The 27510-nt window shown below is 44.4% G+C and overlaps 1 protein-coding gene and 1 long non-coding RNA gene across 2 annotated transcripts in view; one reads left to right on the forward strand and one right to left on the reverse strand.

Annotated features, from left to right (window-relative positions):
* PPP1R13B (protein phosphatase 1 regulatory subunit 13B) overlaps nt 1-20659 on the reverse strand; it is a 75506-nt gene extending 54847 nt beyond the window's left edge. The window contains exon 1 of the mRNA XM_072963790.1: nt 20371-20659. Coding sequence (XP_072819891.1) covers nt 20371-20379 — 9 coding nt within the window. The 5' untranslated portion in view covers nt 20380-20659. The remainder of the gene's footprint in view (nt 1-20370) is intronic.
* Nucleotides 20660-20932: 273 nt separating this feature from the next.
* LOC140697022 (uncharacterized) lies at nt 20933-25449 on the forward strand. Its single transcript, XR_012073851.1, has 2 exons — nt 20933-21893; nt 25108-25449. It is a non-coding gene; the product is annotated as an uncharacterized lncRNA (long non-coding RNA).
* The last annotated feature ends 2061 nt before the right edge of the window (nt 25450-27510 follow it).

Genomic DNA, 27510 nt, shown 5'->3' on the forward strand with positions numbered 1-27510 from the left:
CTGTGCCGGGGTCTGAGGGTAGAAGGAGGGATGTGTAAGTGAAACACAAGGATTTTACAGTACCACTCTCTGTGTGACACTATCCTCATAGATAATGACACTCTATACTTGTCAAAACCCACAGACCTGTACAACACAAAGAGTGAACCCTCACGTAAACTAAGGGCTTTAATTAGTAATAATGTCTGAACAGTAGTTCATTATTTGTAATAAAAGTACCCCACTAAAGCAAGAGATTAATAATAGGGTAAACTGTTCGGGTCAACTTTTCTGTAAACCTAAAACTGCTCTAAAAAAGTCTGTTAATTTTAAATTAAAAATAAAACAGTACGCTATACAGGTGAAGGTTACGTGCTGTCTCTTGAAATTCTGACTACATATATCCATATATAGAGATACTTGAGTGTGAGTGTGTGTGTGTAAGAGTAGATCACCTGGTAAAAGCTGTTTCTTAACGTGGGTCCTGGTCCAAGAAACTTGAAAGATACTGCTCTTAGGGCCTCGTGTAACCCACCAGGATTAAATGAAAACTCACCGCACTGGGGAAAAAGCACTCCCATCCCCATTTATCAGCGCTGATTACTAGGCACCGTGCTGCACTTAACACGTTCTGAATTCTCACGCCAGCTCTGTGAGACAAATACCACCCGTCATTTTACAGATTAGGGAAAGGAGGCTTGACTTGGAGAGGTTAAACAACTTGTCCAAGGTCACTGAGCTAGTAAGTCCCAGGTCAGGATTTAGCCCTATGTGTCTGACTCCAAAGCTATGGTCTGAACCACCACTCTAAACTGCTTCCAAATAAAAAATGAAGACAGCAAAGTTTTAATAAATACCTTCCCACTCACAATATACTCCCCCATTATGAAACAACATCTCAATTAACCAATTTTATCTAGTGTTGATAGTTCAAACTATCTAAAATGCAAAGTTAATCATAGAAGGGAATCAGAACAAAGAAGCATGCATTTATTCTAATTATTCAATTAGAAAGATTATCTCACTAATAGATGTTCTAATTAAATTTTCCTGACCTTTCAAAAATTTAAATTAGGTGTTTTAACAATTCTCACAATAAGACTTCTTCTTTCAGGGAGTGGGAAGAGATAAATTGGGAGTTCAAGATGTGCAAATACTAACTACTATATGTAAAATAGATAAAAAAAATTTCTTCTGTACAGCACAGGGAACTATATTCAATATCTTGTAGTAACCTACAATGAAAAAGAGTATAAAAACAAATATATGCATGTATATGTATGACTGAACCATTATGCTGTACACCAGAAATCGACACATTGTAACTGACTATACTTCAGTTAAAAAAAGACTTCTTTCCACATATTTCTTTGTAAAATTCAAGAAAATATTTCCTATATGTATTTTTTAAAACATATTGATCTACTCCTAGGTATATACCCAAGAGAATTAAAAACATGTTTACACAAAAACTTGAAAAAAATGTTTATGGTAGCATTATTCATAATAGCCAAAAAGCCCAAGCTGATGCATGGATAAACAAATGTTATGTATCTATCTATACAGCGGAATATTACTTGGTCATAAAAATGAATGAAGTGAATGCTACAACATGGGTTAACCTGAGAAACATGCCAAGTGAAAACAGGCAGACACAAAAGGTCACACACTGTATGATTCCATTTACATAAGATGTCCAGAATAGGAAATTCAGAGTCAGAAAATAGATTAGTGGTTGCTGGGGGACTGGGGGAAGGAGGGATATGAAGTGACTGCTAATGGGTACCAGGTTTCTTCTTGGGGTGATGAAAAAGTTCTAAAATTAGATAGTGGTGACCATCACACGAATCTGTGAATGTATTAAAATGACTGAATTGTCTACTTCGAAAGAGTGAATTTTATGGTATATGAACTAAATATCAATGAAGCTGTTATTTAAAAAAGAGCTGTACCAATTATTCAACCTATACAATCAGTGAAATATTTTTTCCCAATAGAAACAACCTTAAAGAATATCTATGTAATTTCCTGGTATATATTTTTTCTCTAGCAATAAAGATTTATAATTATACGAATCCTATTTTTTCATGTCTGCTAACACTGAAAGTTGACTACTAATCCTTTCGCCAGCAGGAAACAAAGCTTCAAACAAGAATAATTAGTAATGTGTCTGAAGAACACTTAATATAATCATGTGTATAGATACACCATAGCAAAGACTATTCATCTGTACAAAATCAGAATACAATAGCACTCCTGTCTTTTTACAAATGACTGTCCAGTCTGTCTTTCAGATTTGAGTTAGCTCTTTAAAACCATGATGCTATTTTTAATTTGCTTATAATGCTCTGAGTTACCATTCTCAAAATTTCTCAGTTTTAGAAAACAAAGCAAAACTAAAGCATGGAAAACAAAAGTCCTGGTGTCTGGACATTATCTATGCCATTTACAAAGGGAAAATAGTTCCACAGATGTCCCTTAGGCCTTGTGGAATCTAAATTCAGGCACTAATGACATGAACCATGATAAGACGTCCTAACGAAACAAGACAGACCACTGTTGTGACAGCAGAGTGATGTGGTGGATTAAGTTGCACCTAATTAGGTTAGTTCCACGGAAGAAAAAGTTGGGTGTTAGCACTGTTCAATAACAACTGTAACCAGGATATAGAAATCACTGTGAAAAGGAACACTAAACATTAATTTACTAATCTCCATACAAAACCTATTATTAAAAAAAAGAGACTTGCCTAAGCTTTGTCATCAACTTTAAAAAGCAAAACCTCCAAGTTTTTAGACAGGGTTCATAATCAATGCCTTGTCCATACTTCATGCTTAGGAAAATTGCTTGTTGGAGGTACGATGCACACAGAGCTACAATTTTTTCCTTTTTTTCAAAGTCTGCTAGTACTGACATATCTTAGGTGCTTAAAATAAAAATGAAGTTCATAACAAGTTACTTTACTTCAAAGGACTTTCACAACTTATTAATAAAAAAAAACAGCTATTATTTCAGGGCTTACCATATTCACCAACAGGCCCTCCATTTACCCCTATTCTATCCTTGAACTCTCCCAACAGGCCTATGGAGCTGGGTTGCTAGGATGATCCTGTCACCACAGACAGACTGAAGGACTGCCCAAGGTCACGTGAATAAGAAGTGCCAGAGTGTCTGACCCAAGAGTGTCTGACTCCAAAGCTTAAGTTTCTACTTGAATAGCTCAGGAACAAAACAGTGAACACCTAAAAAAACAACACAACTATTCAAGTCCTTCATCCCTATGAAACTGTAAGAAACAATCTCTGTCTAAAAGTTATCAGATAGATACATAAAGTAAACTATTTTTTTTATATAAAGGAAGAACTCACTTTGAACGTGTTCCTTGGAAACATACATGTTCCTTGGAAAAGCAAAACACTGTCAAGTGTGAATACAAAAGAGTAAATTAGTAGAGACTCATTATGAAATCCAAAGATGAATGTACTCAACAGAGACTGCCTCTAGGCAAAAAGTTCCTATTCAGACAGACTGAAATGAAAAGCGATGCCTTCTCTCTCTTAAGAAGTCACCTCTTTTTTGACTTGAGCTGGGTTCTGAGATTTGGATCTGCTCAGATACCAGAAGGACCTTTATAAAAACCTGTGTACAATTTGCAAAATTTTAACACCATTTTTTTTAAAAAGAGAATTATATATTCTATTACTCATTAAAACATTAGGCTACATATAAGTTTTCTTATTACACATCCCATATTTCACCTTTCCAAACAGCAACCTCTATTACGGAGATTTGACTGAATTTTGAATACTAATATTTTCAGTGAGTTATGCACTTTCAGAAAGGGAAAAGAATGAACATTTTCTCAGCCCCTGCTAGAGAATCATACACCAATTGATTTAGTTCCAGGGCAACCTCAGTGACCCCAACTGGGATGGCTTTCAGATGACAATTCTCTGCCCTCCTCTCTGGGACTCACACTTGACAGGTTTTCAGGGTCATGCTCACTTTACACACCCATCCCTCTTGCCACTGATGACTCAACCAAGGAAGACACTTGACAAAAAATGTCTTCATTCCACAAGTATTTACTGACTACCTACTGTGTGCCAGGTGCTGACTGGAGATTCAGCACTGACAAAGCAGACAGAGTTCCTGTCTTTGGAGAGTTTTAATTACAGTTTGAGGAAAGAGACAAAATAAGTAGGTAGGACATATGTAGTATGGTGGGGGGTGACGTACACTATGGAGAAAGGCAAAGCAAGAAAGGAGACTGGGAACAGGCAATTGTAATTTTAAGTAAGGTGGTTAGAAAAGCCTTCTCGGACGGGGTGAGAGAGTAAACCTGCAGACAACTTGACAGAAGATCATCCAGGAAGCATCAGGAAGAAGCACCAAGTGCAAAGGTCCTGAGGCAGAAGGATCTGGTACGATTCAGAATCAATGAGGAGTCAGCCTGGCTGAAGCAGAGAAATTAAGAGGACAAGTGTAGCACACAAGAGATAAACCATTAATTAGGCTTTTGCTTAGACGGAGATCGTTAGCCCTGGGGTGGTTTTCGGCTCAGAAGCAGCATGTTTTACAGGCTCACTCTGGCTGCTCTACTGAGAACAGACTGAGGGAGAAGGAACACAGAAACGGGAAGAGCCCTTAGGAGGCGAACACAGGAGTCCAGGAGGTAGTGAGAATCCTGGCGCTAGTGCCAAACAGAAGCTGGCTAGACCGAAGGTAGCGCCAGCGAGATCTGCCGATGCAGAGGGCGCGGACTCTGACACATGCCACAGAGAGGAGGCCGCCCCACCGCTGCCCGGGTCCCAGCGTTGTCCCAGTTACTGCTCCACCTGAAGATTCAGCTGTTCTGCCCTCCCTCCAGAATCCTTCCAGTCAATAAATCCCCTCTTTTCTAAGGTGTTAGAAAGCAAGAGATAGTTTCTGCCACTCGCACCAAAACCAACTCGAGTTGTTACCATTTGACAAAGGAGAAATCTGAAGTATAAAAAGGTTCAGCCCGCATTCAGGGCACCGCAGCACCTGGGTAGCTGAGCGCAGATGTGAGCACAAGTCTGCCTGGCTCCATGGCCTGTGCCTGTTCCATCACATCACACTGCCCCCTAGGCCCTGACTAGTCCTCTCCCTGCAAACCAGTAGAGAGGGCGTAAAATCAAAGCAAAGACAAAGTGGGAGGGAAGCAGGGAGAAAAGGTCAGCAAGAAAGGCTCCTTCCTGCGAGCCCTTCCAGGTATGAGAAGCAGGGATTATCCTGCTATGTGGACCTCCCTCCTTCCAGGCCCCCCCACAGGGTCCAGAGCCTCAGTAACTCCATTCAGTAAACACAGGGAAGTGCCAGCTCTGGACCAAGTTGAAAGCTCTAGCTATTTCCATCCAGAAGAGGGGAGGAAATGGGGCTCAGGTTGGCAGATCATCTTTCCTTTAGTCTTATCACGTCCCTACACTGCCGCAAAATAGTTTTCTTCCCCCTCTGGTCTCAAAAGTAGTCAACGTGTTATTATTGTTGGCTCAGCACTCAGGATATTCTCACAAGGATCCATATTTTAACACACAAATAAAATAGTGTGCTCCCTAAGGTAACATTCATACCGGTCCTATTAAAAGCAAACATTTTAAGCTGCAAATTTGCAAGGACAGTACATAGGTGCCTCAATTTTTTTTCAACAGTCACTAAAGCTGTTTGGGGAAAAAGAAAAGATTAAAAAAATTGTTTTGGTAATTTGAGTTATTTTAGAATAAGTGACCACTTGCTTCTTAATCCTTTCAAAAAAGCATTCAGTGCAATTAAAAGGGATATACTGAGAGTTTCAAATTTAAGCTATCATAAAGATCAGCCATCAAATCTTAGAGCCAGAAAGGAAGCTTATCTCACCACCAGTCCTTCTCCATTTTACAGATGAGGAAGCAGAAGCCCAGAGAAGGAAATAATTTGTCAAGGTTAATAAATCTTAGTAACAAAACCAAGACTGAAATCAGGTTTCTTGATTCTCAGCCCAGCAGGATGCCTCCCTCTCAGCAGTTTATTTAGTTACACTGTTTACCCAATATTAAATGAGAAGGTCTGTAAAATGACTAGCAAGAAGCCTGACATACAGTATTCTCTCAAATCTAATTTCCTCCCTTTCTTATTTATTTAAAAACCTGGCAACAATTTTGGATACTGGCAAAAGTTAGAAAAACCCCAGAACTTTAAAAATTATAGAAACGAACTGAGATTAAATCACAAAAGAGAACCAGGAAACAAAATTGACACAGAAACACATTATCAAGTACAAATTATAAAGGGTAGCTGATCATAAGACACATCCATATTTTAAAATATTATAAGAGGGCTCCCTAACTATCAGTGTGACCCTGAAAAAGGTAAGCTAAGTGACAGCATTTGTTAAAAGTAAGTCCAAGGCATTCATCTGGGATATAACTGAGGTGACCATATAACTAAGAACCCAACATGGTCTCTTTTGTGAAAAAAAAAAGAAAAGAAAAGAAAAGAGAAGAGAAGAGAAGAGATGGGAGCTAAAAAAAGATAGACTGCCAGGACAACAGGTAAAAACCAAGACCCTCTCTTGCACACCTGGATGGATGGGCACCCAATATAAATCATGCCTATGAAAAACTACACTGTTTCATTTGCAACAAAACACTCTCCAGAGAAGAGTACCACAAAGCAACAAATATTTAAAAAATCAAGACTACAGAGAAAACAAAAACCAGAGAATAGACCTTGTTTTCATGAAGAGTCATTTCAACTATCTACTTCACTCGCACTTACTGCACTTAAAAGACAGCCCATCATCTTACCTCCAAAAGAAAAAGACTCTTTTCTACCCTTCATCCAACAGAAACAAGGAACAGAACCATTTACGATATGCAAATCAAAGAGACAGGAGCATCACCCCATTTTACAGATGAAGAAGCAGGGTCAAGAGAGGCTTAATACCTTGCTCAAGGTCCGAATCTAAACCCAGGAGTGACTCCAAAAGCCACATGGTGCATGAGGGTCCCAAGTCTCTTTTAGGACAGGCATCACAGCTTGCAGGCTACCCCTCACCCTCCCTTCAAGATGAGGCAGATGTGTTTTTATTCTTAAAGAGAATGAGGGAAGATGGAGCAGTGCTCATATTCACTTGGCACACCTGACCCTGCTGGGGGTCTTTCTCTCTCAGCCAAGGCAGTCAAAGCTCATGGAGCACGAGGCCCCTGGTCCCTGGACCTGGCCCCCAGGAGACAACCAAAATCCTATGCCCGAAGAAATAACTGACCTTGGAAATTCAAACCACAGAACCCAACTTCAGTCTTCAAGAGTTTTGCAGTCCAGCAGCCTTCCTCCTCAGCTGCCACATCCAACAGTAACGGTTTGGGCACCCATTTACTGACTGACACTCGCGATGTGCTAGGCCTCATGCAGGGCATTCTCCATGCATAATATCGTTCAATCCTGCCAGAAATCCTGCGAAGAGGTTTTTTGTTTTTCTTTATTACCTTTTAGGTAGCAAAGTAACACATGTACAATTTTTTTTAGAATCTAATAATACATGTAATAAAAAACAGACCGCCCCCCTAATGACCCACACTTTAAACAGCTGGTATATATCTTTTCAGACCTTTTTCTCCACCACAAAGCCCTTTTCTTCTTTATTACAGTGAGACTACAATAAGTAGAATATGAGCTTTTTGGCCAACATTACATTTGGGGCATTTTCCCACGAGAATACACACCATTCTACCACTTTTCTTTTAGGCTATATATTATTTCTCCCTATGGCCGCCCCATAATTTAGAGAGAGAGGCACTGTTACTCTAGGATGAGGAGATAAGCTCCAACATGTCATGTAACTTGCTTAGGGTCACACATTTCGTAAGCAGCAGGACCAGGGCTTGCTCCAGCCCTACCTGATTCCAAAATCTGTGTTCTCGGCCCAACAAGGCACCTGTTTGGTATGTTTTTGTCAACTAGACTACAAACCCGCTGAAGACCGCAGATGAGTGTCTTTAGGTCTCCAATGCCTAGCACCACGTTGGCACATGATAAAAGGTAGCAAATATTTGTTGTGTAAACATCTGCTGAATGTCACTTTTCTTGTGCTACATCTATCTCCTTCCTGTGCCATGCGAATCTCCCCCAATGCCTGGCATACAACAGAGGCACAGGCATATCTGTTCAAAGTATGGATCTCACACCCAGAACAGAACCGCCTTCCGTTCTTGGCCTGGGTCACTTGGCCTCCCTCCATCTCAGAATTCACACGCAACGCAAACTCAGATGCTGCTCCTCCAAGAGCCTCCTTAACAGAGGACTTTCCCACGGAGACTACTCTCTTCTGCTAACGCACCACCATTAGCAGTTAGCGCTAGAAAGGATTTCAGCGGTCATTTACATGGACCTTTCCTCACTTTGTAGTAACAGAGATCATAAACCATGGTTTTACGACAAACGAATAAGGCTTCCACCCACAAGCAGTGAAAAATGTCAAAACAAAAGTACAGATCACTCAAATGAAGACTGTTCTGGGGGTGGCAAGATACGAAGGCAGTGAAATTTTGCAAAAACCTAAATGTCTATTGGAGCCTCCAAAAAAAACCACCAACCCTATGTTTATAGTCTTGTCCTGCCTGACTCAACGGCGGCGCAGAATTTTGATCTTAGTGATCTTCAGCACCAGACTTCTGTGACTGTCAGCCAATCTCTCATCAACCGCGGCAAGCGGGGTCTTCTACTGTATCGCTAACCACAAAGCTTCAGATCAAGAGACTTCAGTAACAGTTTTGCATAGCAAAAAAAGCCGGCAAAACAAACACAAAAGATCATTTTTCCATTAAATTTAGTCATGGAACTTAGCTACCTTGACCTGATTACCAAAAGTATAAGCAGCTACTACCACTATTATAAAAACACCCATTTTGCCTCCTAGTTATCCCACGTAAGCCTTACTGTCTAATTATCAGCAACTCTCCAAAAGGACTCCTACCAGAAACCAACTAGACCATGAGCTATTCTCTGTTAACAATGGTATTTGAAGGTCTGTTCAAGTCTAGAGGCAAATAACCACAGAAAGGAGATTAAAATTAGGCTCTCGGGTTTATTTTCTGACAAGACATTGCAGAACAGGCAGGAGAGCCAAAACCCATAGTGTGAAGCAGTGTTACACTGTATGTATCAAATCAGACACATTTACAGACTTGCTCATTCATTCATTTAGGGTAATTTTACTGCACCCCACGTGGCCTTAGAACAGGCTCGGGGCACACACGGTCACCATCGCCCTTCACTGAATTTGGAGCTGAGACAGAGAAGGTACCAGGAAACTACAGTGGGGACAGCAGAGTGCTATGAGATCCACAGAAGGACAGCCTGATCCAGGTGCTAGTGTCATGAAAAAAGTCCCAGAGGAAGCAACCTGTGGGCTGAGACTACAGGAGCTAGCCAGGAAGGGGAGGAGAGAGGGCGTGTGGGAGCCGGCAGTGGGCTGATTACATTCTAAATAGAGTCTGCTTACCTGTTCCACTGCCCGTCAATCAACGATAGATGAACACAGCCGTAATTAAATAACCCCTCATTAAGCACTGCTTTCTTCTGTGCCCAAAATTTGACATTTAAATAACCATACCCTAATGTGGTTACGTTTCCAGCCATGCTTCACTCTAGAAGGTGCTAAGGGAACTTCTCTTAAATGTCTTCCACGTGCCAAACAGGGATCTTTTTATATTTGGTTTTACTTTCACTATTCTTTCCTACCCTATCAACAGATAATAATAGAAGGTGAAATCTCAAAATAATTCAGTGTTAGAATATACCAATGGAAAAAAAAATAGAACTAGGTAGTCTCCCTAGACATAGCAGGGCTGATAAAGTATTTCTGAGATTGAACAGTTTAATTATAACAGTACTAGTAATTAAATGTTGACAAAATCATCCTTTCAAATTTTTCCTAATTTTAATTATAATCCTAAATCCTTTAATTAGTAATTACACTATTTCTGTGGTTGTTAAGCACCCTCAACGTTGCAGCAAACAAGAAAATTAGTTACCCAAAGATATCAATTAGAAAGTATCCTCACAAAATTACAATTTAACATTTTTCACCTGTGAAAACCTGTTAACTACCTATCTAAAATTAAGCAGTCTCCAAAGCAAGAACATCTTTAAAATGTACTGAATCAAAATCATTTAACATATTGGAGATATATTTATTATATATTTATTTAATATTTTTATCCTCTAAATATTTTATCCTCTAAATATTTATTATATATTTAGAGGATAAAAGCACACATGTATAGTGCTTACTATATACCAAACACTGTTATAAAATCTTTACATATAACAACTCATTTAATCCTCACAAAACCCAAGGAGGTAGGCACTACTATGTCCCCCATTTTACAAATGAGGACACTGAGACACAGCAAGATTAAGTAACTCACATAGGTGGGCAATTAAAGAGGTGAGATTCAAACCCAGTCTGCCCTCAAATCTGTGCTCTTTAATTATTGCATTATATGGACTCTCAATAGTTTTTCAAATGTAAAAGGAAAAATTAGTAAATGAAAACTACTATAATAAAACACCAGCCATCTACAATCCTTGAGGAATTAATTCTTATGAATGAGAGTCCTCTGAATAGCTGAGCCAAAATCTGAAACTGTGCTGTCCACTCAATAGGGCCACTAGCCACACATGGCTATTGAGAACCTGAAATGTGGCTAGTCCAAATTCAAATGTGCTGTACATATTAAAAAATGTTCTGGAATTTGAGAAGCATAGTATGAAAAAAAAGAATGTAAAATACCTCACTCATAACGTTTTAATATTAACTACATGTTTAAACAATATTTGGAGATAGTAAGTTAAATAAAATATATTAAAATTAATTTCACTTGTTTCTTTTCATTTTTTTATGTGGCTACTAGAAATTTTAAAATGGCATTAGTGGCTCACATGTTTCTGCTGGACAGAGCTCATGTAAAATGTGTCCGGCTGCTGTCTATGCCACTGATATTATTTACTCTTTTCCTGATGACTCAGTCATCATGAGGAACTTTAACCACCACCCTGTGTGTAGTCTGTAATCTGTCATCGTGATATCTGTTGACTGAGGTCAGGATGCACATCCTCAGACCACAACCTCAGGTTGTACGTAAAGCTGTGTCTTTCTATGGTTTCCAGCCATCTGTCTGCTCACAGCTATACTCCTCCAGCAACCTCAGAGACAGTGCCTAAAGATGTAGAAGCCAGGTAAATTAGAATTGTGCAACATGTAAGAACAAAGGTTAAGTGAGAGGGCCTCCTTCACGCTGGCTTCAATGCATGATTCTCTAACAACTATTTTGGCTGCTCAGAGACCCTCTTCTGCCTTGACCACCCCAACAGACACTTCTTATTGACTCCAGACACTTCATGCCAACTTTCACTGAAATTGGAACACTTTACAACTCTGCTTAAAATCCTGCAACAGTAGTTTCAGTTTGAGAAGATGAAGAAGTTCCTGAGATGGATAGTAGGGACGGCTGCTGAACAACAGGAATGCACTTAATGCCACAGAACTGCACATTTAAAAATGGTTAAAATGGTTTATTTTGTTATGTATATTTTACCACAATTAAAAAAAAACCCACCGTTCAACAGTTTCATATCTTTCTTGGGATCCAGTTCAAACTAAGAGCAGGTCATCCACGGCCCTCAGTAACTGGCCTCTCCCTCCCTTTCTAGCCTCCTTCTTGCTTCACTTGGCCTTGAGCTCCAAGCAATTTATCTCCCTCAACACACCACACCGGTCCAGATCCCAGTGCCTGCAAACGTTAAAGCCTCTGCCTACAACACCTCCGCCATCACCATCTCCCCTGCTTCCCAGCTTTCTCAACTCCACTCAGACGTTACCTGCTCGTGAAAATTCCCCCGACACCCAAGGCTGAGGAGACTCCACTCACCGCTGTGCCCACTGGAGCTTGTACACTGCCACTCTTACAATCTTTACGTTTCAGAATGGACTTTTTGTTTACATGGTTGCTCCCCACCATGAACTCACTGACAGCAGGGCGTGTGCCCAGCCCTGGCACAGCCCCAGCACATAAGGGATGTGCCCCAAATGCCTGTTGAGGCCAGTCAGTAAACAAGCACCTGCTGAACGCCGACCAGAGGCAGCCCGGGTCCTAAGCACTGGGACGCTGCCCTGGGAAAAGGAAACGAAGCCCTGCGTTCACGGAGCCTCCACTCCCTCTCTGGGCTATCAACCTGACAGACTTGCACCTACCGCCCCAGTCTCTCAGTGTAAAGAACGTAAGCATCCCCCCCGGTGGGGCCAAGCGCATGGACCAATCTTTTGCTACTGAAGCCTCTGCTGTGAGGCCTTACAGCTGCGGGAGAAAACCTCAGAGGGGCAGAGACGACTGAGTGCCTGCGCCCCACATGAACAAATGCGCCAAGACCTCGACAATCCTCACAGCCCCTTTTGAAATATACTGTTATTAAACCCATCTTAAAGGGGAAAATAAGGCACAGAGAAGCTAAATAATTTGTCCCAGGTCACAGAACTATTAAGTGGCAAAGCTAGAATTTGAAACTGGACAGTCTCGGCTCCAGAGCCTGAGCCGACGCCCTGCTGGCTGACATTTGTGTTTCCTACCAAAAAACACTTGGTTCCTATTGTTGTTGGGGTTTTTTTTGTTAATCCTAAAATTGTCAAATTTTACTTCATCTCTCATCACATTTTGACAAAATCTTACTGCTCACTTCTAGCTCTAACACAAAGATCTGTCTATATTTTGAGCATTTGTGAGTTTAATTACTACTTACTGGTATTATTTTCAAGACTGCCATTAGATAGAAATATAAACATGCAATAGAGCAAAAAGCAGAACACAAACTATCAGTGCAGAGACACAGATTACACTGCTATAAAAAATGTGCACATAAGCTCTGCCAGGTGCTGGGAGCACAAAGATGGAGGAGGCCTAGGCCAGCCACGGCCCCATGAAGCTTGGTCTAGTGGGGCTCAGGGGACTAATCAGGCAAAAAGACAAGTGAAAAGGATGACATACATGTGCAGCATGCCACACAGGCCCAGGCAGTAATCCAGAACACCAAAACACAACATTAAAAACCACTTAATATAGGGTAAGTGATTAAATATATTCATTTCATTAAGAGTTAAGAGTAACATCTCCCTGGATATAGCAAGCATCTCAAGCTCAACATAGTCAAAGTAAACCTCATTCATCCCCTTACAGCCTTTCAACCCATTCCTTCTCACGTGTTTTCTATCTTAGTTACAGGAAAGACAAGCCCGGCTGTTGAGCAATAAACCTGTTATCCTCAACTCCAGCCACTGCACTTCCTTCCTTTCTCTTAATCACACAAACTTACACGTCAGTGCACACACACACACGTGTACGCACACACACTCTCTCTCACAGCATCCAATCTATTTTACCTCGTATTGACCAGATTTTTCCCTTCACCTTCAGGTCAAGTCTGGCCTGCAGCAACTGGTCTCCCAACTCTCCTTTCTGTTCTTTTGAATTTCCCTTACTCCAAGGTCCATCTTCCCTGGCTCCAGAACTCTCCATCTGCCATACAAATCTGACTGCATCACTCCACTTTTTAAAATGTTTGGTGGTTTCTGATCACCCACAGAATCAAGTGTGAACTCCACTACAACACACACACACACCTCTTCACAATGGGGACCAACACTACTCTTCACATCGTGCCTTCTTTCATTCAACAAACTGTCCTGAACACCAACTATGTGGCTGGTCACTGGGACAGGCACTGGTGGTAAACAGCAAATAAAGAGAGATAGCTCCTGACGTCATGAAAATTACAGTCTAGGACAAGAAACAGTAATCAGTCACACAAACAAATGTTTAAGACTGCAACTAGGACAAGTACTGTAAAGGCAGACCAGGCAAAATGTTCTGAAATTAGACAATGGTGATGGTTGTACAATCCCATAAATACACTTTAAATTGCTAAATTGTACACATTAAAAGGTGAATCTGATGGCATTCAAATTATACCTTAAAAAAAAGACACAACAGATTGAACGACTCTACCGCTGTATTTGGCCAAGACAAAGACAGGAAAGCTTTCCAGAGGAAATGAAACTTACTATATACAACTAACATTAATGAGTGTTTACTACACAACAGGCATCTTTCACTGTAATAGTCCATCTGATCCTCCTAACAACCCTATATTGTTACTATTATTATTATTATCATCCTCAGTTTAAAGACAAAGAACTGAAGGATCAAGTAACTTCACCCAAGTTCAGAGACCCAATAAATGGTGACGCCAGAATCTACACTTAAACCAGCCGACACGAGCCCCTTACTCTCACTTGCTACAGAGTGTTTACCTGATGTGTCTGCTATTCAGAACTACCTACGATACAGGAAGTAAACCACTGTGTTTCATTTCTTCCAGTAGAAATTTCTCTCCACATTCTGTCTCTACAATAACCTCTAAGACCCTGCAAGATCCTTACCCATCCACTCACCACCGTCACCTTTCTGACTTCATCTCCTCCACTCTCCCCTCACATACTCTGCTCCAGCCACACAGGCCTCCTTGTTTCTCCACAATGCTGGGCATGCTCCTACCACAGGGCCTTTGCATTTGCTTGAGCAATGATGATTACAATCACAACATACATTATCAATAACGATTCTGTCAAAACGTCAGTTAACATTTTCTCTAGATATGCTAAAAATAAAGCTAACAAGATCCTATTCTGAATTGTACACTAATATTTCAAATGTCATTTATTAATTTTAATCAAAATTACCTAATTTTTTTAGTGTTTTATTGTTCTGTATGATGTCATCATGCAAGATTTTCATTGTACAAAATCCAGTAATAGCAGCTTTTGCTTACCAATTAGTATGAACAACAGTCATACAGCTATCTTTGTAGTGAAATAAAACAGAGCAATCAAGCCAAGAAACTGTCACAACAGAACCTGATTACCACCATTCCTCTGTTCAGCCCTAGAATCAGTTTGTGAAATAACTATGGCAACAGCATCAAAGGCATCAAAGTCCTACCGAAGTTTTCCAGAAATTACTGCCCATCTGTGCAAACACACATAAAAAAACATGCTGACAACCAGTTATATAACCGCAATACAATAACCTGGTGATATTTTAAGTTCCTATCATGCTAAAACTTCTAAATGACTCTTAGGCATGTATACTAGCACATACTCTTCAAAGTAGAATGCTAAGAAAGGAAAGATACATTCAACACATTTACATTAAAACACAGCTGTCCCCAAACTCAAGATGGCAAAAACTATTACTTTTATCAAAAAAATTCACCTTGAGATCCTTTTAAGTATTAAGTTCCATTTGAGCTAAGCATCAAGGGAAAATATTTAGCTCAATTCAATGTACTAGCACCTCTAGCAAAATACCTTGACTATAGCAAACTTCCCTAAGTGACTGGCACAAAGGCTAGGAGCAAAGGCTTTTGAATCAGAAAGTTTTTTTTTAATTGAAGCACAGTCAGTTACAGTATGTCAATTTCTGGGGTACAGCACAAAGTCCCAGTCACACATATACATACATACATTCATTTTCATATTCTTTTTCATTAAAGGTTATTACAAGTTATTGAATATACTTCTCTGTGCTATACTGAAGAAATTTTTTAAATCTACTTTTATATATAGTGGCTAACATTTGCAAATCTCAAACTCCCAAATTTATCCATTCCCACCTCATTTCCGCCCCCACCCCACCCCCATAAGCATGATTGTTTACTACGACTGCCAGTCTTTTTCTGTTTGGTAGTTGAGTTCATTAGTGTTTTCTTTTTTTTAGATTCCACATGTGAGTGATAGCATATGGTATTTTTCTTTCTCTTTTTAGCTTACTTAGAATGACGATCTCTAGGTCCATCCATGTTGCTGCAAATGGCATTATTTTATTTTTTATGGCTGAGTAGTATATCATTGTATAAATATACCACAACTTCTTTATCCAGTGAGTCAGAAAGTTTATTTTCAAACCTTGTCTTACCACATTCTAGCTGGGGGACCTTAGCCAAGTTTCTTTACCTCTTCAGCCTCAGTTATCCATAAAAACAGAGACCCCACCACAAAACGTACAACACAGTGCTTTAGCACATAATGACAAATACCGTTCATTGAGGACTCACTATTACTAAACTGAATTGTAGGAAGTTAAAACAGCTGCATAACTTTTACTGCTGTACTTAAAACTGCAGACTTTAGAAGAGTTATCCATATAAACTATTTTTCAATTCAGTAGAACTGTATTAAAAATAAACTGTTTTATACACATATCTTAGTATGATCGGAGCTTTGCTTTTCCTTTTGTGAACTTTTCGGCAGTCTAAAGGCTAAAAAGAGTTTTATTATTTTAAATGGTAATATTGTTTGTAAGTTTTGTCTTAAACTAGAGCTTTACAAAAATCTGCAGTCCTCAGTGTTTTGTTTACTGAATTGGGCTGCAAATTCAAGCCTATCAAATGACTTAATTATTAATTAACAGCAATAGTGAACATCTACTGAGCCCCTCCTATCTGCTCTATCTGACAAAGATACCTGGCCCGGGAATGAGTTTACTGAAGTCTGCCAAAACAGGTGTCAGGTTGCCTCACCCTTTGATGTAGCCAATGTGACTACTACTGACCTTCATGAAAGTATCTGCTATGTATCAAGTACTAGACTAACCACAAACATTCAGAAATCCAGGACCAACTCCTTTTACACATGAGAAACTGAGGCCCAAAGAGATTAAGTCCAAAGGCCACACAGTTACTAACAAGTGGGGACAGAACCTAAGCCTCCCTACTTCCAGTTCGTTGTGTTATCAATTACATGATGGCTGATGGTTTAAAAAAGAGAAAGACCTATTCCTGTACTTCAAAGTGTTTTCTACCACATTGGAGAGAAAGTGAACACCTGAAATAAGTGTTTGTTTAATGAGAACTAAATATTAAGCACAAACTAATGTAACCCACAGCCCATAGTTAATATGCTGAAAGGGCTCCTAGGACAGAAATGAGTGGAGTTGACTGTGGGGTGTCTACTGGAGTCCCACCGCTAACACCAAAACACTACAACCAGAGTGCCTTTTTTATGAATAAAACACACTTCAGAGCCATAAAACTTCTTTTACTCAAGTCAACATTCCTTCGGAAGAGAAAAAAGCATCCTTAGCACCACTCCCCAGATGCATTTCACCTGTACACAAGAAGTTTCACAGCAGCAGTGCTCACTCTCTTTCAAAAAGAATGATGCTAATGATCGAGACAGTTTTCATGCTCTGACCAGGCTATTTTTTAAAAAATACTTATTTCTATCAAAGTTGTTTAGGCATGGCCTAAATGATTTCAAATCTAGATCTTAGAGAGCAGTTAATGAGTAATCTTTAAAGAATAGCCCTTTTTTAACCTGGGAAAACATTTTTAAAAAGACAAAAAGATGAATGACTACAGATACTAGAATGCAATGATATCCTAACATGGGAAAATTCCAAAATATGACTCTGTTTAGAAGTAGACAGTCATGAAATTTTGTGGAACAGGCAAATTGAAGATGTCCACGAAGATTTTATTGTGTCAGATGAGAACATAGCCAGATACTCTACCATTTATTTCCAACAGCTGAGAGACTGGGTGCTGCAGCAGGCCATCTGATCGCTTAAAAGCTATTACAGGTACTACAAACTAATTGCCAATTTTCAAACAAGTAAAATATCCTCCAAACCTGTGTTGTTCAATATAGTAGCCACTAACTACACGTGGCTACTGAGCACTTGAAATGTCCTAGTCTGAACTGAGGTGTGCTCTATATGTAAAACTTCACTGGATTTACGCTGAATTCACAATGGATTTCAATGACTTAGTACCAAAAAAAAAAAAGTAAAATACCATCTTAGTTAATTTATCATATTGATTACATGTTAAAATAACAACCTTTTTGGTATACTGAGTTAATAAAAGATACTATTAAAAATAACACCATCTTATTTAATCACCTCCCCATCCCCCCCCAGTAACACCATCTTTTGTATGAAGGTACTAGAAAATTTTAAATGGCATTTGTGTGGCTCATTACCATTTTCCGGGATAGTGCTACTCTATACACACTAAGCAAAATATGATCATTTCCCTTTGATGATTCATGATAATGATGAACACCAAATATATAATGAAGTAAGAAAAATCTTATTTATATCTTGGATGCGTAATTTAAGATAGTATCAAGTAAGAATGGCATGTTCTTAAAACTTCTTAAATTTACAACCAACCCCAACTATGTTTACAGAGGGAGGACTCAATCCTACAAGTAGCATTTTTAGGGAACAAGAAGGAAATACAAACATAAAGGACACAAGAAGAGAACGAAGAGAAACACCATCTGTTTCTAGAAGGCATTCTGAAACAAAAGCAGTGTGTTTTAAATGGTTAATAGGCCTGTTTTTCAAAAGACAGTATTTGATTATTTTGAGTATCATGAAGAAATGTCCCAATTGCCAGTTAAATGAACTTCTTAACCAGGAAACCTGGTAAGATAGAGACTAGAAATTCTAACCATGTGGAGTATAGAGGTAAAATGTCTGAATGTACCACATGGAAAATGTAAGCCAAATTTCTTAACAGTGTATTTATAATTAAACATTACACAATGGTGAAACCAGTCAAAATTCTATAGATATCCTTCAGTATTACTATAGTATAATACAGCAATCAACTATTACAGGATGTAACTAAAACTGCTTTCAAATTCCAAAAGATCATAATGCCTTTTCTAAATCTAGCCAGTGAGAATTAGGGAAGGAACTGTTTCCAAATGCCTTATCTTGCAGAGGTTAAAATTAGAAATTAACAATTCAGAGCCATATATAACCATAATAAATATGTGCAAAGCATTCTACTTGACAAGCAGTTTTGGATACATCAACCTTTTTGATCCCCAAGACAGTCCTCAGATATTGGTATGTTTTTATCCCTACTTTAGAGGTAATTCCAGGCTTGGAGACCTTGACTTGTTCAAGGTCATACTGCTAAAAAGTAGCAGAACCAGTACTTGACTTTGGATCTTCTGATGCTCATCCAATTCTCCTTCCATTACAAGATAATCATTCACGTAAACTCAAACGTTTAGAAACCCAAGAAGCCCTGATGCCAAAGAAGGATCTACGGATCAACTAGGTCAAACCTTAAGACTCTGTGAACATGATGTGTTGGAATCAGTTCAAAAGGGGAGAAGAGATTATCAAGAGACAGGAAACGAATTGAAAGATCAAGGGAAAAAAAATTCTAATCTATATGTCCTTGGATGAAACACAGCAGAATAATAGTACTCAAGAAGCAAATGCAGAGGAAACTTTCCTTCTGGATGTGATTTTCAATGTAGAAATAGTGGGTTTAAAAGAACGATTTTGTTATTACTTTACTATAAATGTGTTTGAGAATTTTACTTAACATATAGGCACTCAGAAAACCAATACATCCAACTGGGTACCAGCAGTCCTACATTTTTTCCACAAGTCATGACATTCACCTCACAAAAACCAGATTAGAAAAATTGTAATTCAGCCCCCATTGCTATTCAGATTATAGGTAAGGAAGAGGTCGGGTAGGAGAATGGCAAATTTAATGACCGCTGTCTTCTTTCCAGTAGAACGTATCCTTGAGGGCAGGACAAAGGCGGCAACACCACCACCAATGAACCTAGCGCAACCTTCAGAACACACCGACAACAGGCCCGCTAAAGCCAAATGCACAAATCCCGAGGCACGGTAAAGGGAATTCCCAAGATGGCTCTCAAAATCCATTCCCTAAGTAAATTCCTGAATGCAGCAGGATTTCAGAATCAGGAAAGGACCACGGAGAAATGTGGGTTTCGGAGTGGGAACACCACACGGGGGTGCCCACACTGCCGACTCCAAATACGACACCAGCAAATTTCAGGCGGGGGTCAGAGGCGCCGCGAGACCCTGAAACTGGGCGAGCGCCAAACGACACCCCCGTCTCCCTGTCCGACCACACGCCAGGGCGGAGGGGAAACCGGCTCCAATTTCACCTCCGGCTTCCCCTCCCCGACAGCCCCCAGCCAGGAGGCTCGGCAGGAAGGGCCGCGCGGCGGCCGAGGGATCCCCGCGTGGATCCCGACCTCGACCCCGGACCCCCGATCCGACCCCCGGACCCCGGCCCGGCAGGGCCCCGCGCTGACAGCGGCGCCGCCCCCACCTGCCCGCCCGGGGGGGAGCCGGGGCCGGGCGCACCCTCCAGGCCACTTCCTTCCCCGCCCGCCCGCCCGCCCGGCTCGAGCCCTGGGGGCCGGGAGCCGCGGGAGGAAGGAGGCTTGGCCCGCCGCCCGCGTAGGAAACCGCCGCCGCCCGCACTCACCGGCATCATCGCGGCGCGGGTCCGTGGCGCCCTCGGCCGCCTGACAGGACGCTCGGCGCCGCGCCGCGTCCGCCGCTCCGGCCGCCCTCACAGGCCGCGCGCCCGCCGCCGTGTTCTCGGGCCCTCAGCGGCGAGGCGGCGGCTGCGGCGGGCTGCGGAGCCTGATCGGCCCTGTCGCGGCCGCCGGTGCGCTGCGTCGCCGTCCCGGGACCGGCCGTCGCCGCCACCGCCTCCGCCCGACCGCCTCCCGCCACCAGCCCGCGGACTCTCTCCTCATCCCCCGCAGGCCCCGCCCCCAGCGCGTCGCCCACACGGGGCCATCCTCCCCCTCCGATTGGCCCGGCTGGAGTGGGGGCAGGGCCGGGGGCGGGGCACTCCGGCCCCGCCCGCCCAACCTCGCTCCCGGCGGCGGCCAGGTACGAGCGCGCCCGAGCGCGTCCGCGCTCCCGCGGGCGGGCGGGGGAGGGGCGGGCGCGCTGCGGAAGCCGGGCCGCTGCCCCGCCCCCCGTGACGGCCTGAGGAATCAGGGCCGCGCGGAACCGACATTCCGGACTCTCGGAGACCTCGGGCATGAGAAAACGGAGGCCCAAGGAGACAAGGACCTGGCGCGGGCACCGCAGCGAGTCACGGCAGAGCCGAGACTCGAACCCCAGGCTCCGGGAGGCCGGAGGGGGCGGGGCGCATCCCGCGGCGACGGCGCGCGCGCCCGCCTCTGACCGCGTCCTGAACCCCGGCTCCCGGAGCCCCACAGGGCTGCCGGCCAGGGGCCAGATCGGAAAGCTATGGGTGCGCCCCACACCATCCATGTGACCCGGCTCCGCATTGCTCACAGTGAACCCACGAACCGGCCTGGCTGTCGGCCCCTGGACACCTGTTTCCCACCACCACCGCCTCCGCGCATCTTCTACCACTCCCGGTGCCCTTTCTCCGCGGCCAGCCGACCTTCGGGGCACGTATCCGCTCTTCAGCCTTGCCCTTCACACAGGCGGCACCCTCCGCCTAGAACACCTGTGCGCACCTGTGCCAGCATCCTTCCATGCTCAAACGTCCCAAGACAGCACCCTGTCCTTATCTCCAGAGTCCGAGTCTCTCCTTACAGCCCTATCTCCTGTGACACCTCCCCGCCTGGTCCGAGCACCTGAGTAACAGAGGCCAGCGCAGGGACATACGTGTGTCCAGAGCAGGGCGCCTGGGCTAAGCAGACCCTCAGTAAAGGCCTCGCAATGGGCAGACAACCTTTCTGTGTCCTTCACACCGTGCTGTTCACTTGAACACTGACAGAGATGAGACAGTAACAGGCAGCACTGAAATTTCCTTGAGCATCTGGAACATAGAAGTCTGTTTACAGCCCCAAACACCAAAAGCCATCAACCACCTTGGGAATGGCCCAGCTCCTTAGAGATGGCAGCAGGTGGTGGCCAGACTCTGTCTCCAGCCTGTGTGCTCCTCTGAAGGGCTTGAGGCTGCTGGATGGGGTTGAGGACCAAGAGGGAGGAGACCAGGGAGCAACCACAGTCCTTTTGGTGAGGATCCACCCTGTTCTTCAGAGGCCAAGGGTTTAGTGGTTGAGAGTGTAGACTTTCCAGTTAGACAGACACTGCCTCTGTCACACCCTCCCTGGATGGTGTTAGACAACCTACATCTCTCTGTATCTCAATTTGCCCATCTCTACGATGGGAGATTACAGAAATAATAACACCTGCCTCATGGGATTTGGGAAGACTCGGACATGGTCTGTGAAAATCTCCTAGCACAGTTCATGGCCAAGGGAAGCTGCTCAATGAATAGTGGTTTTCTGTTACACTATCATTAGCAAGAAGGCTTAGGATACAAATGTATCCCAGGTAATCCTCTGGGAGAGGGATTACCCAGGGATTTAAAAATTTATACATGCTGGGCATCAATGGCTAATGACGTATCTCTTTTGGGAGCAGGGTTTGGAGAGAAGATGAAGCCCTAGGTAAGGGAAGATCCTAGGTTGGAAGTCAGAGACTAAGGTGACAATGCCAGCCCTCCTGACTCCCTGCGTGGCCCTAAACATCTTAATTCTCTACTCTGGGCCTCGGTTTCCCCATCTCTAACCAGAGAAGGGTTAGATTCTGCCATCTCTGAGGCCCTTTCAGTTCCAACATGCCATGTTCATGAGTCGTGAAGGAGTAGATACTGGCCCACTAAGCCAGGCAAGGGACAGGCTTTACTAGGGCACAATGGAAAAGTGCTACCTCGGATGAGATGTTCAAAATGAGCTCACTCTCCTGAGAAGGGGAGCCTTGGCTAATGGGCCCACTCCTGCCCGCAGGACCTGTGGACACAGACAGTGGCAGCAGCCCTGCCCTCACAGCCAGGTCCCCTCTGTCCTCCCAGCAGGCATCCAAATGAAGCCAGGCTGGTCAGTAGCCCACCACAGAGGAGCTGGTCCTCCTCTCCCTCTCCATCCTGCTGCAACCTCTAAGTATAGGGCCCCATCACCCATCACCCTTGGTATCTAGACCAAGGGCGTTCATAATTGACCTCCCTGCTCTAGCCTCCTCCACGCCCAAACCATCCCACACATGGACATAATTAGCTACTACCTACATACCCCCACCCTGCAAAGCCCTCTGTGTCTCCCATCACTCAGATTATAAAGTTCACAAGAGGCCTTCATTGATCACTGTTGGTGGCAGAATATGTTTTTTTGGGTGGTGTAAGATCTCCAGGTTGCTCAGAGACACACACTAGCAAAACAGTTCAGCAAAAGATAGAGAGGGCAAGGCAGGGAGAGAACTGAAGCTACTCAGCCAGTACTTGCTAATTGTTGAATATGAGTGATGGGCATATGGGGTGCATTGTTTTTCTTCCTATTTTGTATATTTCAACTGTTCTATGTTAAAAGTGAGTAAATCTTCAGAGCAAATAAAAAGTCCACTGTGGGAGAAAAATCAGTATAGGTTCATATTTGCATAAAGGAATTCTTGAGGGGGGAGGGTATATAGCTCAGGGGTAAAGCACGTGCTCAGCATGCATGAGGTCTTGGGTCCAATCCCCTGTACCTCCATTAAATAAATAAGTGAAAAATTAAACCTAATTACCTCCCCACTCCCCCAAAAAGGAATTCTTGAAGGATCAAGAACACTAATAAAGAGATGACTGTAGGTGGGAACGGGAACTGGGTGGATCAGGGAAAGAAATCGGAGTGAGAATGTTCACTATTACTTTTTAAAAATAAATTTTATTTAGAGCAGTTTTCGAGTTACAGAAAAATTGCGAAGATAACAGAGTTCCCGTATTCCTCACCCAGTTTCCCCTATTATTAACATCTCACATTACTATGGTCCAGTCTTTAATGCACCAATATCGACACATCTTTATTAAGATTCCCTCAGTGTACCCAGTGTCCTTTGTTCCAGGACCCCACCCAGGACACCACGTCACATTTAGTCATCACGTCACTTCTGGCTCCTCTTGGCTGTGACTGTTTCCCAGACCTACCTTGTTTTTCGAGACCGTGACAGTTTTGAGGAATACCAGTTAGGTGTTTTGTAGAGTATTTCTCACTTGAGATTTAGCTGACGTTTTCCTCATGATTAGACTGAGGTTCTGGCTTTTCTCAGAAGGAATATGGCAGAGGTAAAGCCGCATTTTCACGCTATCACGTCAAAGGCAATGCTAGCAACACGATACTGCACTGCTGATGGGGACTTGACCACCTGGTCACTATTACTTTTCATGTTTGATCTTTAAACCAGGGGAATAGAGGACTATATAAAATTAAAAGGCTTAAATCGTAAGACCTGTGCTAGTTTGCAGGGGCTTCCATAATACAAGCTCACAGCATGGAGGGCTTAAACAACAGAAATTTACTTTCTCACAGCTCCGGAGGCGGGAAGTCCCAGATCAAAGTGTCAGCAAGGTTGGGTTCTTTCAAGGCCTCTTCTCGGCCTGCAGACAGCTGCCCTCTCGTCAGCTTGTCATACAGTCCTTCCTCTCTGTGCATGTATCTGTGGGGTCTTTCCCTCTTTCTATAAGGACGTCAGCCGTATTGGATTATGGCCCACCTTTGTGACCTCCATTTAATTTTTTTTAATAGAGGTACTGGGGACTCTTGCACGCTGAGCACACACTCTACCACTCAGCTATACCCTCCTCCCACCTCCATCTAATCTTGATTAACCCTTTGTGTGTGGGAGTGGTAATTAGGTTTATTTATTTATTTTTAGAGGAGGTATTGGAGATTGAACCCAGGACCTCATGCATGCTAAGAATGCACGCTACCACTTGACCTACACCCTCCCCCCTTGGTTACCTCAGTGGTAGAGTGTATGCTTAGCATGCACAGCATGCAGGAAGCCCTGGGTTCAATCCCCAGTACCTTCTCTAAAAATAAATAAGCCTAATTACTCCCCCTAAAAAACACAAAACATAAATTAATCTTTTTAAAAGGACTTATCTCCAAATATCATCACATTCCAAGGTGTCCTAGGGACTAGAACTTCAACATGTGAAACTTGGAGGGATTCAGTTCATCCCTAACAAGACCCTTCGTAGGATCTACCCAACCTACATTTTCAGGTTGCCCTCCAATGCCCCCAGCACCACACACCTAGCTCTGATACCCCCGCCATCCAGAGGCCTGGCCTTCCCCTCCCCCAGATCCTTGTTCATCCACCTCCCTCTGCGAGCAGAAGCCCTTCTGCCAATTTCCCCAAAAAGTGCTACCGGTTCTCGTCACAATTCAAATTATTTCTCTTCTTCTAGGTTTTTCCAGCTTCCCCCAGGAGAACCCATCTCCACCATCTTCTCCCAGACTGCTTAGTCCTGGGTCACTTGTCAAAACCTGCTACTTCAGGGCTGGAAACACACCTGTCTCCCCCAGGAGCCAGCAGACTCATTCAGTTAGTAAGTGTTGACGTTTCTCCTATGTGTCCAGCAGTGGTCCAGGCCCTGGCAGCACAAACTTGAGTAAGGCACACAAGGACCCTTTCCTCATGGAGCTTACGTCTGGTCAGGGAGAAGATGATAAACAAGAACACGAGCAAATAAAATAACTTCAAATGCTGGAAAGCATAATCGAAAATAATAATAAAATCAGATGAATGTGACAGAGACAACTGCTTTTGCCGAAGAAGGTGACATTTGAGTTGAGACCTGAATACTAAGGAGGCAGCCTTCTGGGGCTCCTGGGCAGGGGTGTGTGAAGAAGGAAGAGCAGGTGAGACAGGAATGAATGAAGAAAGGGCAGCTCGGGGCAGCCCAGGGGGGCTGGGAAGGCAGAGCAGGGGAGAATGAAGGGAGGTGAGGTCAGGTTTGGGCTTGTGGGCCCTGAGTCTGGATTTCAGTCTGGGGAGTAGAGAGACCAGATTTATGTTTTCCAGTGCCCAGTGGCCACCATGGGGAGGCTGGCTGACACGTGGCAACGGTAGAGGACTGAGATGGAGATGGCAGACACAGGAACGGGGTCCCATTTGGAATGTGCTTTGAAGGGTGGTGCATGGGAAGGACCAGGCTTCTACCCAGTGCTGAGTGCTGGGGTTCAGAGCATCCTTAGCAAGCAGGAGCCCACAGGTCCAGTGCTGATGCTCTGTGGTCCCTGGCAAGGGCCACGTTTCAGAACTACCTTCCTCTGGCCAGGCTGGGCCTGCACCCTACCCAGCGCTTCATCTGGCACTCCAGACAGACATCAGGCATGGCCTAGGCCTTTTCCCTTCTCTGCCCACTGCCTCTAACTGCTGCCCACCCTGTCCGTTTTCTCCCCCTGCCCCACCCCCACTGGAGCCACCCTCACCTTTTGTATGCCATTCGCCTCCTTATCGCCAAAGGGGTGTTTCTAATGTGAAAATCATATCTGGCCACTGCCCCAGTCAGTGGGACCCTTCAGTGGCTCCCTTCCAGGGGAAGAGGGTAGTTAAACCCCTGAGGACCTGGGCTGTCCCTCCTCAGCGTCGTCTCCCCCTGCTAGACAGCCCCCTCACCTCCACCGCCCCAGGACAACTCCTTCCCCTCCCACTCCGCCCAAAGGCCGCCTCCCACCTCCACGATCCCAGTGTGCCTCCATCTCCCCGCCCCTCGTGTAGGGGTGTGGACAGTGGGAGCCGAGGCTCGTGGTCCGCCCCCACAGTTCCCGGGGAAACCTGTTTCCACAAATGTTGGCTGCGAGCCAGTCACGGTTTCATTCGCTCCTCTGGGGCATTCAAATAGTACTATTTGGTGTCATCAATGTTAGCAAAGAACTTGGTATTCACGCAGCCAGCGATCTGCGTGCGATTTCCGTGTTTTGTCCTGCTGGGCGCGGCCCTGCGGGGGTGTGTCCGCCACCGGGTCCCCAGCGCCCAGCACGGGGAGGGCGCCCAACAGCGTGGTGGACGCGGTCTCCGCGGCCGTCTCCCCAAGGGCACTCACCGCAGACCCCGCAGCTGCCGCCCCAGGCCGCGGACGCCGCGCTCCCGCAATGCTTCCCACACGCTAGGAGTCGGGGACCTCAGGGCGGGGGCTCGGGGTCTGGGCAGTTGCTTTCCTTCCCACATAGGCCTCGGGTGCAGCCGCGGGTGCGGCGGTGCGGGGTCACCGCCCTGGAAGGGGGGAAGGGGTCCACATACCCAGGACACGGCCGGTGTGCGGCACACCGAAGCCTCAGCTCATCCCTGCGGGGACCCCGCGAGGCAGGTGTTCTCTGAAGCCTGGTTTCGCCACTTGCGCAGGGCTACGGAGCGGGGACTGCAGCGGCTGGGGCTCGAACCTGGGCGGAGCAGGTGGCCGCCCCGGGGCCGCGGCTCTAGGCGCGCTCTTCCAGCCGGGCGGAGCCTAGAGGGTCGGTGCGCTGCCGACTCCGCCCCGGGAGGGCGGGGCCTCCCGAGTGGGCGGGGGCTCCCGCCTGAGGAGGGTCCGCACGGGCCCCTTGTCTGAGCTGGACGGACGGAAACACACACACGCACACACTCGTCCTGACACACACACCACACATACACAAACACGCCTACACCGCATTCTCTCCTCCTGGGATCCGCCCCGGGCCCCTGGGGGAGGGAGCGAGGCCAGTGTCGGACCCAGACACCCATTCCTCCTTTCCTGATTCATTCGTTTCTGACCTTGACTGTGTCCTCCGTGCTAGACTTGAGGCGGCTGGGAGGTTAGAGTACCTGCCGACAGGAAGCTTGCTGGAGG

The sequence above is a fragment of the Vicugna pacos genome, chromosome 6, assembly GCF_048564905.1.
Source record: "Vicugna pacos chromosome 6, VicPac4, whole genome shotgun sequence".
Taxonomy (NCBI): domain Eukaryota; kingdom Metazoa; phylum Chordata; class Mammalia; order Artiodactyla; family Camelidae; genus Vicugna; species Vicugna pacos.